Raw genomic sequence first — 14570 nt, forward strand, 5'->3', positions numbered from 1 at the left:
GATAGATAGATAGATAGATAGATAGATAGATAGATAGATAGATAGATTCTTTTGACTTCCTCCAACCACCACCCAAGACCTCTCCCATAACAACTGCCCCACCGCAAATAAGAGGCAAAAAAAACCCCAAAAAAAAAACAAAAAATTAAAACGAACAAACAAACAAACAAAAACAATAAAATGCTGAAGAGTACCTAGCTGGAAGTGGTCAATTTTCATGGAGCTGTTGTTGACAGGACCAAAGATGGTGACCACAGAGATCTTCCGGGTGGCCATCTTGCAGAAGCTCTCCAGATACTCATCCCGCTGCTGCACATACATATTGTTCTCAGCCTTGGGAGTGGTGATCAGCTGGAGGCATGGGAGGACAAGCAAGTATTAGTTTAGAGACAACTGAGAGCAGAGTGTACTTAAACTGTTAACTGCTTTCTGAGGCAGCTGCATAATCAAGACCCAAAACACCATTGTGGCAGTCTTTTCTTTTTAAGTAAAATAAAAGGCTAGTTCAATAGTTTAGATGTCTCTATTCGGTTCTCTAATTTGCCTTCATTTTGTGTGTTCCATGGTTTTCCTATTTGTGGGCACACAGAAATATTTATTCTTCAAGTCTGTCACATTCCCTGAATATCTGAATGCAATAATGAGCTGTCTTTCCTCATTTAGATCTATTCTAAATAGTTAGACACTGGATAATTCAATCTTTTTTTTTCACTTCCATATTGTTGGGAGAGTTTCTCAGCCAGGCCTTGCACACTATGGAATAGGATTTTTATGAGGTAACCTTGCAGACCGCTTTTTATGATGGCTTATGGGGCCATATTTTGCCATATAGATGATATTCATTGTCATACTGGGCCCAAGGAGGGGGCTTTTATACTAGAGCCCAGCTCTACTCTGTCAGATGGCTCTAACTGATTTACTTTAGCCTTCTTCAAAACAAGATCCAGGATTTTTTTTCATCTATATTTTATGACTCTCCTCGAAAAAAGACACTCAGAGATATTTTGATTGCCAGCCATCTGAGAAGTTGTATTTCATTTTGTTTCCGTTAAAATGAGTAGTCTTTGATTATTCTATTTATGAATATAGGCACTATGTATGTATGTATATATATGCCTGCATGTGCATATGCATATGCATGTATATGTATATGAGTTTAGTTAATTATTTAAGTTCTCTTATATTCTCTAAGAATGTCTTACTGTTTATGAATCTTCCCTAACACAGAAGCGTCTCTGATCCTCTGATCATTTTAGTTGCCTTTTTTTTGGAGCCTTCTCCAGTGTGACAGATTTTCCAAGCTGAAACTAACACTATCACCCACACTCTGAGAATGGGCAGGAGCATGCTGCTTGCTCTGGATGTGGGAAGCTGTGAAGTGTTTTCTAATGATGGTCAGGCCCTTCTTGATCCTCCTGAACCAGGAAAACTTACAGGGCAAGCGTCTGCAGTGAGGCCCGACAGGCCCCCTTCGTTGGCTCATCCCTTGGCTCAGAGACAAGCCCATATGGATTTTTTCCCTGTAAATATTTTCTTGCATTCATTTAGTTCAAATTTAACAGTCACTTTTCCATTTACCCATAAAAAACTTGTGAGTTCTTTCTAAAGTCTTTGCCCTCAGGGTTAGCATTTTGGGTAGGAATAGTTACTGTGTTGTTGATCTCTGTCAAATATTTTATCAAAAATGGCCAGTAAATTTGACTCTGAATTTATCTTGGTCTTTATTTTTCTCCGTCAGGGTTGTTTACTGATGACTACTAGAGTTCCCTGATGAAAGTTTTGTGCTTGACAAAATACTCCCTCAGGGGATGTAAAATGCTTCTGGAAGCCCATGAGCAGACCCTTAGCAAAGGTTTTTTGATTTTGCTTTTTAAAATGTTTTTTTTTCTTAGCTCGTCATTTTAAGCAGATATGTTCAGGTTAATCTTGATTTTCTGTTTTATGCCTGTTCGGATGGACACAGTGGCCAGGAAATCTGTTTTAAAAGATGTAATCTCCATGAGAAAAGGTATAAAAAATTCACAACTATGTAGAATGTATTCATTGATTCAGACTTAGCCTTAAAAAAATTAGGGTGGTTCTAAAGAATATGTTGATCATATTTTTGGTTGTTGTTTGTTTTTAGTTAGCTAGGTATTTTGAGAGGGAAGGATGAATTTTGAAATTTTATTTTAATTTGACATATTTTAGATTTTTTCGGCCTGTTTTTTGCTTCTAGTAGACAATTTGGAACGAACAAAATGTTGTTTAAGTGATAACATAACACAGTGAAGACAAAGATAAAAAGATCGACTGGTCATGATTTTGGACTCCTAGCCCATATTTAGGATATATTCAGCACAGCTTCCCGGACACTAGACAAATGATAATTCCTGTCCTCTCATATCCATACAGGTGCCATTTCATCGTCTCATGCTTTGTCATGGAGCCCTGTGGTCCATGACCATACTTTAAGAATTCTCAAAGTCTCCTCCAGTCTGCTCCTCCTGGGCATGTATAATTAAGAATTTCAGACAATATGTAATCTCAGAGATGCCCTTTCTCCCCTGCATGGTAGCTTCTCCCACAAATGTACACAGCAGTGCTGGGCTGTGGGAGCTGAGTAGCAATCTCAGAGAAATAAAATCCTCCCAGGTTTATCTTAACCTGGAGCTTTTGCCCAGGGGTGTTTTAACTCACCAGGGAGGTGATGCTCATACTGTGTGGTGATTCAGCTCCTGGCTTCTGGCCTTGTAGGCTCTCTCCCCAGGCTTATAGACGCTCTTGGTCCTTGTTATCAGACTAATCTTAATTGTGAAATAAAGCAACTTTAAGCTAAGTGGTACAGAGGAAAAGGTGATGCCCACCATCAAAGTGGGAGGCCTGACATTTTGTCTTAGCTCAACCCCTGCATATCATGTAGCCTCTCACCTTTGTCACCCTTGCTATGGAACATCTACACAAACTTCATGGTCTCAGGAACTGAGTAATGCACATAGATACTTGTACAGGCTACATACCCAAGCACGGTTGTTGCCTTTGACTAGTTCACCCTGTCTCCTGTCTGTGTTTGTCCCTGTCCCCCAGCCTCCTCCACTCTCCCTACTACCCTCACTGCTTAAACCCTCACTGCTTTTAATTTCAGTTCTAGTAGTCTGCATAGTTCACATGAGATTTTTGTGTCTCTTTTATAATTTTTTTTAATGTAGAAACCATGTTCCTTAAGGCATTGAGATGGCAGACCCCGTCCCTCTCCTGGGATCCATGCTGGCTGGTTCACATTCCTCAAGCTACAGAGATCAGTCCACCCATATCAGAGGCAGAGGGGAACCCAGAAACATGAAGATTCCTGTCTATGATTAGGCAGAGCCCATAAGCCAGATGGAAAAACCTCCTTACACTTAATCTGCTGATGGATGGAGTTTGCACAGCGAAGGGGGAGCAGCTGATCACCTGACTGATCACCTGACATGTCAGAGCTTTTCCCTGTGTGTTGACATCTCTGTCACATCCATTTTCTAGCTTGGCAGCACTTCCAACAATGCTAAAAATGGAAACTGTTTCCAGTTTCCTCTTCCTAGAAAGAGTTCCACAGCACTCCCCAGTGAATGGTCCTGCCTGTGTCCTCTGGCCAGCTTAATGGCAGTAACTCAGGGCATGTCTCATGAATTTAAGTGTGCAAGATCTTACTTGTGTTTCTGTTTCAATAGTGTGTTGAATCAGTGAGTCTCAGAGGAGGATGAAGCCTGGTTACATAAGTTAAGGTAGCAAAGAGGAACCAGAAGATACTGAGAAAGTTTTGTAATAAATGAAGTCTTCGCTTAGTCTAAGTAGTGTGTTAGGCTCAAAACACTAGATTTTAAGGGGATTCCATAAATTAATTTTCTGCCTTGTAAAAGAGAACCTTAAATCCTTTGATAAAAATAAACCAAGTAAGCTGATTGTCATCTCAATACCCAAGTATCCACAGCAGAAAATATTAAAACACTTGGATTATGGGAGATTCCATTGACAAAGAAAGCTAAGACGGGAGCCCGAATCTATGTACTTCAGCATGTGGAAGCTCCCTGTGAGCTGACAAGTACAGGATCTCAGAATCACCAGATGATTGTCTGTTAGCCATCTCCCACAAAGACCAATGTTTTAGTGCTAAACAGCTGTCCACCCTCTCTGTAGGCAACCCCAAATGGACAGTCAGCTGTCCGAAGGAACAGGAAAAAGAATTCAGTTCAACCTTCAGACTGAGTTTGAAGTTGAACAGAGATACAAGGTCTTTGTTACATAAAAGCTACATGCCTTGGGTGAGCATCTCAAGTAATTTAAATTTCTGTTTTCTCATCCAGGAAAGAGGGTTAATAAATCATTCCTTGTAGGAACTGAGTGAACTAAGCCATGTAGCTTCAACAGAGGTCTCAATCGTAAAATCTGCTCTTTTTAACAAACAGAAATGCAGATAGATGCCTTAAAGGATTGAGCTCTGGGCTAAAAGCAGGACACCTGGATCTATCTACAATATACGTGGGGGCCTTGAAGAAGCCCTTTGGTTAGCCACGACTTACACAGTTGCTGCTAGGGTTTCCCTAAGTAATTGGTTAGCTAGCAGCTATGGGATGTTTGTGCATCTAAAGAATACTATGGATGAATACGAAGCACCAGGAATTTAACGATAAATTTGAGTCAGGGATCCAGTTACTAAATAGCTGGAGACATGAGGAAGAAAGCACACACCATTTCTTGGAATGCAACTCCACTCGTAAATTGAGCACACTGGGTTAAGCTGAGGCTAGAAGTGAATGTTCTCCGCCATACTTTAACAGCTCAGAGACTGTTAAGCTTTAATGAATGTTAATTGACTCAATATACTTCCTGAATAACGTCAGCAGAGTTGGATGGAAAAGGTGAGTTGGAAGGGATTAATGCACCAGTGATGCCTTTCACCCAGAACCATTGTTTTGATATTGGGCAGTTCCATTTCGCCTTTTCTACTCCATTCTTCCCTCGTATATCATTAGGGCTTCAGAAAACACATCAGTGATATGATCAGCTAGTCACACACAGGCCTGACAGACTGAACCGTATCCTGCTGGGATTTTCTTTCTAATAACAAACCTGATTCTCTGGCTAGCTCCAAAGAGCCAACATAGGCAGAGGCAATCCCATCTGGTTTCTGTTTTGCCTCCTATGACATCAGCAGAAGCGGTCCTTTGAGCTTTATTTGATAACAATTTATGACCAGGGATACTGTTAAAAGCAGAGAAGCCCCAGCTGGGCATTCCGGTCTCTTACAGAGAGAGTGGGGAACAGGCAAAAAAATTGGAGACACAACTAACATCAGGGGTAGAATATGAAACCCCCTTTCTTTTGACTTAGCTGTTTGGGGCAATGAGGGCATTTGTCAGGCGAGTGCACAATTACAATCCTGACATTTTACCCTTGACTACTTCTTTCTGCTTAAAATCTAGCTATGAGGAACACTCTGCCTGCATTGTTGGCTAAATGGACAGTATTGGGTGTGAGGGTGCTTTAGTGGGCTGGGCGAAGTCCCAGTTACTCAGAGAGCAAAACAGCCCAAGTGTTAATGCTTTCCCATGCCCCCAAGAGAGCAGCTTGGCTCCATGGATCCCAGACAAACATTCAGGAGCCTGCTAGAGTTCTACTTTGAAATTGGTGATTCTTATGTCACTAACTAGAATATTTCCGTTTTGATTTATGGATTCTGGGAATATACAAGTGGCTATAAAATGACTTTAACAAATAGCCCATCAGATCATAACCTAAATTTGTAAAATCACAAATTGAAAAATCTGACTTAAAATGCCATCAACCTACAGAAAGTACCAAATGGAGTCTCTTCCCTTTCACCTCTCTCTCTCATTCCTTAACCCCTCTATCTATCTATCTATCTATCTATCTATCTATCTATCATTTATCTATCTATCTATCTATCCATCTATCTATCTATCATTTATCTATCTACCTATCTATTTATCTATCTATCTATCTATCTATCTCTGTGAGTGTGTGTGTGTGAAAGAGAAAGAGAGAAAGAGAGAGAGGGAGAGAGAGAGAGAGAGAGAGAGAGAGAGAGAGCACTTAGATTTTGTTCTAATCTCTAATATCACTGTTGGTGGAAATTAAAAGAAAATTCAGGACATGTTCCACCCAGAACAAATTCCATATAAGCATTTGCCCTGGTTAACATTTCACATGTGCATTTAAAATTTTTGAAGCTACGGCAGATACATAGCCATTAGAGTCTCTCTACTTGGTCATTATTAATTCAAGTTTAAGCCACATTGGACAAACCCAAAGAGTCTTGAGAAACACCTTAGAGAACAATGTCTGTTTGGCTTGCAAGATGTATGCAGGCCAGGCAGGAGTCAGCTCCTGCGTTCAGAACGATGGGTGTGGTCCCATTGGCCTGACATGGCTCCTTCAACCAATATCGAAGAAAAGCCTCACCCAATATGAACTTGCTGATATTTTGGTATGTATTATGAGCACCATATTAAACTTTTCCTTGGCAGCCTGGGCTTGTATCATAGTGTTAAGAATCCAAGGTTAGGGTAGAAATCTTGGAGTTCTGGGTACATTCATAAGGAGTCACAAACAGGAGAAGCTATGGTTCTTTCTTTGATGAGGAAAGACCTTCCTTTTAGGATTGGCTTATTCCTGCTTAAAACCTCCTTTCAGTTTATCTAGATCCTATTACTATGTCATCAACAGTAGCAAGCAAAGCCCAAAGAGAAGGTTCCTGAGATGAATATACACATTCAGCATTAATGGTAGTCAGGACACCAGGCAAAACAGACCTGAGGATTGAGTATCTCCTTTCCCCAACCTGAGCACACATGCCCGTTTCCAACACAGCCTCAGAAGAAACTGACATCTGACTCCAAATTCATACAAACATCTGGGGAACTAGAAACCTGAGCAAAGAACTCAATTCAATGTCACCCTGAGATTCTGTCTGCTCTTTCTAAGAATTGGGGCAGTAATGGAGGAGACAGCCTTCCTAGAGAAATATCTATCCACGTGCTTTAAAAGTGTCTCTGAGTTTCACAACCACCGACTCACTATGTAGACCAGATTGACCTTGAACTCACAGAAATCCATCTACCTCTGCCTCCCAAGAGTTAGTATCAAAGGCATGAGCCACCACACTCTGCTCCCAACATTTTTGAACATGAAGCAGACTTAGCCCCAGTCTGTTGTCCAAGATGTGATTTTAAAACATATACAAGTATATCAACGCCCCCACCTCAGCACACAGAGGAAAGTATCAAAGAGGTTACTTACGAGGAGTCTTCGTTTGCCTTCGAAAGACCCCAAAAGGTCGGCCACTGACTTCTTGGGACTTGGAGCGAGATGTTTTGCAGTGGGCTTCTGATATTCATCCTGTTCTGTCTTACCTGCCTTTTTCTTCTTATTCTTTTCTTTCTCCTGCTTGTTCTTCTTCTCAGCTTTCTTCGCTTGCTTTTCACTCTTGAGTAACTTGTCTTGTTTTGCACTCTTTCCTTTTTTTTTCTTCTCCTTCTCAGGTTTCTCCAGCTTTTCATGCTTTTTCGACTCCTTGGCATTCTGGGAGGGAATGTTATCCACCTGCAGCTCCTCCTCCCCCTGAGAGATGGTGGGCCGGCTGAGGTCATATTCATTGCTGAGAATTTTGTCCTTCTTTTTGGGCAGCTTCCCCTTTACTGGCTTGTGATGTCCTGGCACCACATTTGGGTCCTGATGGCCATGTTCTCGTTTGTCTGTCCGATTGTCCCGGAAACGGCTTGTGCCCACAACTCTCGTGCTGCCCTCCCAGAGGGTGGCAGGTGGGGTAGCTGTGAAGCTTCCATAGTTGGTGGCTTTGCTGGGCCTCCTGGTGGCCGGTGGCTTCTCCCTCGGTTGCTCCTTCCGAGGTAGAGGATACAGCTGCTCTGAGATGGAGGGGCCCCTGGCAGTGGTCACCTCAGCTGTTGCAGGCGGCCTGTGGGAGACTGAGAAGGGATGCAACCGGGATGTCCAAGGCCTCTGGGTAGCTGGATAGGCAGTGGTGGTTGTAGGTCTTGCCGCTATTGTCACCACTCGGGATGTGGCCCGAGTGACTGTTGTAACTGGAGCAGGAGGAAGGGTGGTGGCCCTTGGAGTTGGGGGAGGTTGAGGAGTGGCTGCCTTGCTGGTGGCCTGCTTTCTTGGAGGCTCTCTGGTGGGGTGGACCTGTGTTCTCCTTGGGTCCTCTTTCCTCTTCTCACTCCCCAGGCCTGTGTCCCCCGCTCTTCCACCACCATTGTTCCCTTCCTGGACCACATGGCCCTCTATGCCTGAAGCCTTACACTTTTGGACAAAACCCTTCTGCCTGATTTTCTCGATCCTGCGGATGGGGCCTTGATCAATAACCTCATACATGGCTTCCAGCCTGACCGGGTAAGGGTAGCGCTCCTCCACCTGCAGAGTCTTTTTTAACAGCACCATACTAAACTTGCCCTTCTCCAGTTTCAGGAAGCTCATCAGCTTTGGGATGAGATTAGGGTCCAGAGGCTGCTCCAGGATCTGCCCCTCACTGGTGATCCTCCGTACCTTTCCCCCTTCCTCACCTGCCTGGTGGAACAGCACGATTTGTTGGATGTGCCTTTCTGCCAGCTCACAATACACATCGTCCTTCAGAAGGCTCATCATGAGGCGGTAGTAGCCCTCTGAGGCGTGAGGGGCTGAGATGACCCACACCCTGTTCTTTCCTGCAAAACTGGCCAGGATGTTGGGAGAGCTGGATCCAGAGGGGAATCGCAACATTCTTGTCCGAGAAGAGGACCCCTCATCTCGGATCATCTCACGGGCAGAGCTCCTAGCTATGGGTCTCAACTCAGGTCTGGCTGGGACTCCATTGATACCTGAGGGGGGTGGTCTCACGGTCGGCTGAGCTAACCTCAACACTGGTACACTCTTCCTCCTTTGGAAAGGTTGAAGATTTGGTTCTTCCTGAGTGGATTTCTCAACTCCACCAGACCTCCCAGTGTGCCTCAGATATCGAGCTGACCTACTGCTGATTGGAGAAACCAAAGGTACTTTCCGTCCTGTGTGGCCGTTGCTATCCAAGGCAGGAGAATGAGATGCTGATCCATACACCAGCCACATGGCCAAGAGCGTGGTGAAGTGGGGTCCCATTTTCCACATCATTGTATTATCCACTTGAGGATGCAGAGGGGGCATAATACAAAAATATAATCAGAAGGGAGAAAAAGGGAAAAATCATTAATTGCAAACAGAGCTGGGCATTATCTCTTTCTCTATCTAGGCCAAGGAGAAGGGCAGGGGGTAAAGAAGAAAAGGGAGGGAAAGCAGAGAAGAGAAAACAGTGAGAGCTCTCAAGCTGCTGTGACTGTCAGTGCTTAGCAGAGTCAGTCATTAAGCAGGAAATCCAGCTTTGCTTCACAAGCAGCAGGCATGAGGCACGCTTGTTCTGCCTCCGCTGTGCTCCGGATGCACCAGAGACCGTGTAAACCGAGCATTCTAATTATGACAACATTCACACTCCATTTCTTCAAACAAGCAACAAGGAAACAAATACCAGAGAGCAAAGTTTGCACACTTACACAGTGGTTCATGGAGATGGCATGCAGAGGCTTTCAAAAGAAACTTGAAGGTTGGTCCCAAGGACAGTTTTCTAGGTGAGATCTTTTCCTTCCTGCCCTCCTCTTTGTGCAGGGTGAGCAATACAAAAGGGTAGGCTGCAGTTCCTGTCTGCAAAGCAGCCCCAGGGAGCCCGGCCTGGGCTGATTCCTTTTTCTGGCTGTGTCTTTTACCTTCTGGTCCAGTGGGATGAGGTGAGCGTTGCTGTCCTTGGGACTGTTTGTATCTCCATTTGTCTGCAGTTTCTCCTGGGTCTGTGTGTGCTGGTCCTTGGCTGCCACAGGGATTTTCCTACAAGTGAAGTCCTAGTGATTTCTGAATCTCGCTCTTCCCTTCTGTGGAGTTTCCAGAACTTCTTATCACCCTTTCCCTCCCGCAGTCTGGCTGAGTCCCTTTGTTTCCAAGAGTAAAAAAAACTGGGATTAATATGTTTTCCAGGCTGAGGAAAAACAGAGGATCGTGGACTTGAAAGGGGACAATTTTCCCCTTCCCTTCCGTCTCTCCTCTTTTATTTCTCCCCACCTTCTTTTCTCCTCCTCCCCTCCTTCTATTTCTTCTTCATCTGGATTCCATCCCAGAAATGTCAGGGCTACTTCAGGTTTGCTCCAAACCAAACTCAAACAACAGCGGCCACTGGAAATCAAGAAACTTTCACTAAGAATTTAACAGATCAGCAAAGCACGCCTCCTTCCCCTTTCAGTACTTGGAGAGTCCAGTCCGTGAACCTGGAGAGGAAGGAGAGGGCTGTGCCTGGGCTGGGAAAAGTTTTGAAACTCTAGACATCACCGTAAATCACTCCAGAATAGGATGACTGAGGACTTAACCCCTTCCATACCGAGTCATGGGGCGGGGCCTTCCCTTCCTGTGGATTCTCACACTATAGTTTGAAAAGGGAAAAAATTTTCTCAGATTGCTGCATCCAGTTGGATATTCTAGAGACAGCTGCTCATTTGGGCCACAGAAAAGGCGTTGCATTTTGAGACAGTATGCATCTATTTATAGTTCCACGTGCGCATTTTTATCTCGTTCTCTCTGCTTTATGCTTTGAGTTTTGGGTTGGAAAAGCCCATGGAAAACATGACTACGTTGTTTTTATATTATGCTAATTGGGGCTTATGTTACTGTGTTCTCGGTCCTTATTTCTCTTTGGGATGGGTGGAAGCTGGTAAAAGGTTAGCAATGCAGGCAAAGACGGCTGTCTCCTGAGACTGCAGTTGGACATTACATCAGGGAATGGGCATTCTGGCTCTCAACTTCTCTAGAGATGGTGAACTCTGCGTGTGTGTGTGTGTGTGTGTGTGTGTGTGTGTGTGTTACAATATTTAGCTCTCCAGATGCTTTAGGAATCTAAAATCCTTAGTCAGTCCCTAGAAGAAGTTGTATGCTTGTCTGGGAAGATGGCTCAGCTGGTAAAGTCTTTGTTTCTCAAGCATGAGAACCTAAATTCAGATTCCCAGCACTTACATAAAAACTGGGCACTGAGGCTGTAACCCCACCACTGGGGAGAAGGAGCAGAGGCAGATAGATCCCTGGAACTCATTGCCCAGCCTGTCTAGCTGAATCGACCAGCTCCAAGTTCAGTGAGAGCCCCTGTCTCAAATAAATAAGGTGGAGAGTCTAGTTAGACTCACTGGTTAAGTGCTTTAGTTGTGTTTGAAGAGAACTTGGGTTTGATTTCTAGCACACATAGTGGCCCACAATCATCCACAGCTACAGTTCCAGGCAATATGGATCTTTCTGACTTCTGCAGTCACCAGGCATTGCACATGGCACACACACACACACACACACACACACACACAAAGGAAAAGCTTTCATACTCATTAAATAAATAAGGTAGTGACTAATACAGCTGATGTAAGCATCTGAGCTCCACTCCCTGCTATATGTGCACACACGTGAATATGCACATACACAAATAAGACACACACCCAGACAAAAATGCACACACACCAAGAAATACTCATATTAGGCTCTACAGGAGAGACTGTGGCAGGTTTTCTACCCAACTTCTGAGTCTGTCATGAGGACTCTGATTTAGGGGAGAAGACAAGACATCTCAGGTCCCATGGGCATTTCTCCCAACCTCTCCAAATTAGTATTAACTGTCAACAACAGTGGCAACTCAGGGTGCACCAAAACCCCGCGAACTAAGCCATACAAATGGTTTCTCTCAATGGATGAAAACCTCATCCCTAGTTGCATCCCTCAGTCAGGTCCACCTCTCCCAGCTACATGTGCCTTCCCTGAACATAAAGAAAGCTCTGAGCACAGAGTTGAGGAAATTTCTGTACGTGGTGTTGGATGTAGCACCCTTATGTCATTGTTCAGAGTGCACAGGATACCAAGCAGGAAGAATACGCACCATCACAAATCCCATTTCATTCAAACTGTCAAGTTCATCCATGCCTCCTCATGCCCAGTCATAGAGTCTGGGTGTTGTTTTTATTGTTTTCTGGTATGTTCCACACTGACCTCACTGAGCCTTCTCCTCTTATTTGTTACCATTTTTTTCTGTTTTCCCCTAGTGATAATGGATACCAGTTTACTAAATATTTTCATGGGTTAGGCACTTTCATGCATTCTGATATCCAACATACTTGGGAGGTAATAGGATGACTCTCCCTCCCCAATTTATAGCTCGACAGAGGCTTGGAATGTTTCAATACATTTACTGTTATCACACAAATGATTAAGTGGGGTGGCATTGAAGTTCAGACATGGTGTCTTGCAGTAGGGTTTCCTGTCTCCATTTTCCATTTTCTGCCCACACTCTTCCTTTTTCAAATATACTCTCAGTTCCTTTGTGTTTCCCATTTTTATAAAAGAATCTCTCGTTGATTTGTTCAACCAGAACAAACCTATCCTCTTAGAGTTCTGCTTTCTGAAACAACTATGCAGCTTACCTTTTGTTTTTTTCAGTAGTTCCTTAAAAACCTCATTCTATTTCCTGAATTCTCATGTATTTCATGGACCCTCCCAAACCATGTGAACAACATTGGACACCCGTGCTCCGTGAGGGAGTAAAGCTGAGATACAGTTATGAGGCGGTGTCTGGAGGGGAATCCACCGCAACCCTGAGCTGCCTTTCTCTTCCTGGGATCTCAGGCTCACCTTCCATCTCCGACACCATGTCAGTAGGTGGCGCACTAAATACATCAGCAGGAGCAGACCTTTCAGTGTCTGCCTAAATCAGGGGCCAATTGGGATTTCTCCTGCTTGCTCAGTTTTTGATCTTGCTATCTAAACCTTAACTGGGACCTCAGAAAAGCTCTTCAGGGATGTCTGGGATGTGAGCGTAAAGGAAGAGCAATCTAAAGAACAAGTTCACATCTACCCCTTTATGGAGAGACCTAGAACGATTTGTGGCTTACAGGGATCTGAATTTCTAGTTTTGAAAGTTTCTCATTTAGATCCCATTTTCCTGCAACCTAAGAAAGAGTTGTATAGGAGTGGGCAGATCCAGAGGAGATACTGAGGCTGACTGATGTGTACTCAGCCAAAGGAAAAACTATACATGGATTAATTTAGCAGAGAGGGGTGGATTGTTTGCTTTTGTGGTTGGCCTTTTGAGACAGGGTCTCCTTACATAGCCCTAGGTATCCTGGAACTCATACATAGACCAGACTGGCCTCAAACTCACAGAGATCTGCCTGCCTCTGCCTTTCCAGTACTGGAATTAAAGGTGTGCACCCTCCACACCTCAACCAAGAGTAAATGCTATGAATAACAGCATGGAGATTTTGTGACAGGAAACTATCTGGTGTTGATTGCATAGTAATTGAACAGGAGGGAAGGAAAAGTTTATGAAGATTGATTTAGAGAAATGAGGGTAGGAAGTTGTGGTTGTTTGAGAGAATATGGTCCCCATAAGCTCACAGGGAAAAGCACTGTCAGGAGGTGTGGCCTTTTGGAAGTAGGTGTGGCATTGTTGGAGGAAGTGTCTCAGTATCTTGCTGCTGCGTGCAGATCCAGATGTAGAACTCTCACCTTCTTCTCCAGTACCATATCCGCCTGCATGGCTCCATGCTTCTTGCCATGACAATAATGGATTAAACCTCTGAAATGGTAAGCCAGTTCCAATTAAATGATTCTGTCTATAAGAGTTGCCTTGGTCATTTTGTCTCTTTGCAACAATGAGACCTTAACTCCTAAGACAGTTGTGGTTATGTTTCATGAAATATAAAAAAGCATATCCACACTATCGCTGGCTAGGCACTGGCAGATAGGCCGACCTGATATCAGTCTGGCAGACTCTCTGACTCAGAACTCCAGAATCGTTCCCTCCACCAGGCTCCTTAAGCTCCTACAGCTGGCTGTTGCCATGCCCACCCCATGCTTCCAAATTCCTGCGGCTGGCTGAGGTGTACCGTTGCACACCATGCTCTGCCGCCATACCTTTCTCTAGAAGCCAGTTGAGTCTCAGCCTGAAGGAAAACACCACACAATCTTAGTTTAGAGGCAACAAGTAACACAATCGCTGGGCGCAGAACCTAGCATCCTAATTTTGTAAACTAATCTATTTTAAATCCTTGAGTGGTGGATCCGCCAATCAAACCGACAGCCTCTGGCTTCCTACATTTGGTCTACCTCCTTTGCTCCCGCTGTCCAGAAAGGCCATTCCTTTCTCTTGCCTTCCCTCTTCCTCTTGCCGACACGGAAGTCCTGCCTACTCCTCGCCCAGTGATTGGTTTCTTGTAATGTTTATTTATTAGGGGAAAGTTCTGCCATATGGTTATCTAATGAAAGTAGAAATGGGTTCAAAGAGAAAGACATCCAGAAAGGAGGCCACTAGCTGGCTGAACCCACGTTCATAAAAATGTTCTGTCCCAGGCATACCAGAGAACCCAGGCTTTGCATTACCTGCAGAGAGCTCTCTTGCACAAAGTAATGTTTAATAGATGCCACTGAACTTAATTCAAAATACTCTTCTATTGCCTGAAAAATCATTTGCTTAAAAGGAAACAAGAAACAAA

General features: G+C 44.0%; 1 protein-coding gene across 2 annotated transcripts in view; it reads right to left on the minus strand.

Moving 5' to 3' along the window:
- The window catches only part of Ccdc80 (coiled-coil domain containing 80), a 32179-nt gene extending 21825 nt beyond the window's left edge, over positions 1 to 10354 (minus strand). The window contains exons 1-3 of one of the 2 annotated variants that reach the window (XM_028785232.1): positions 9768 to 10354; positions 7279 to 9152; positions 195 to 351 (exon numbers count right to left, since the gene is read on the minus strand). In XM_028785232.1, coding sequence (XP_028641065.1) covers positions 195 to 351; positions 7279 to 9141 — 2020 coding nt within the window. In that variant the 5' untranslated portion in view covers positions 9142 to 9152; positions 9768 to 10354. Of the gene's footprint in view, positions 1 to 194; positions 352 to 7278; positions 9153 to 9557 lie in introns of both variants that reach the window. The other variant, XM_028785231.1, reaches the window with a different exon arrangement.
- Between the last annotated feature and the right edge of the window lie 4216 nt (positions 10355 to 14570).

This window comes from Grammomys surdaster, unplaced genomic scaffold (assembly GCF_004785775.1).
Source record: "Grammomys surdaster isolate TR1022 unplaced genomic scaffold, NIH_TR_1.0 125167, whole genome shotgun sequence".
Lineage (NCBI taxonomy): Eukaryota > Metazoa > Chordata > Mammalia > Rodentia > Muridae > Grammomys > Grammomys surdaster.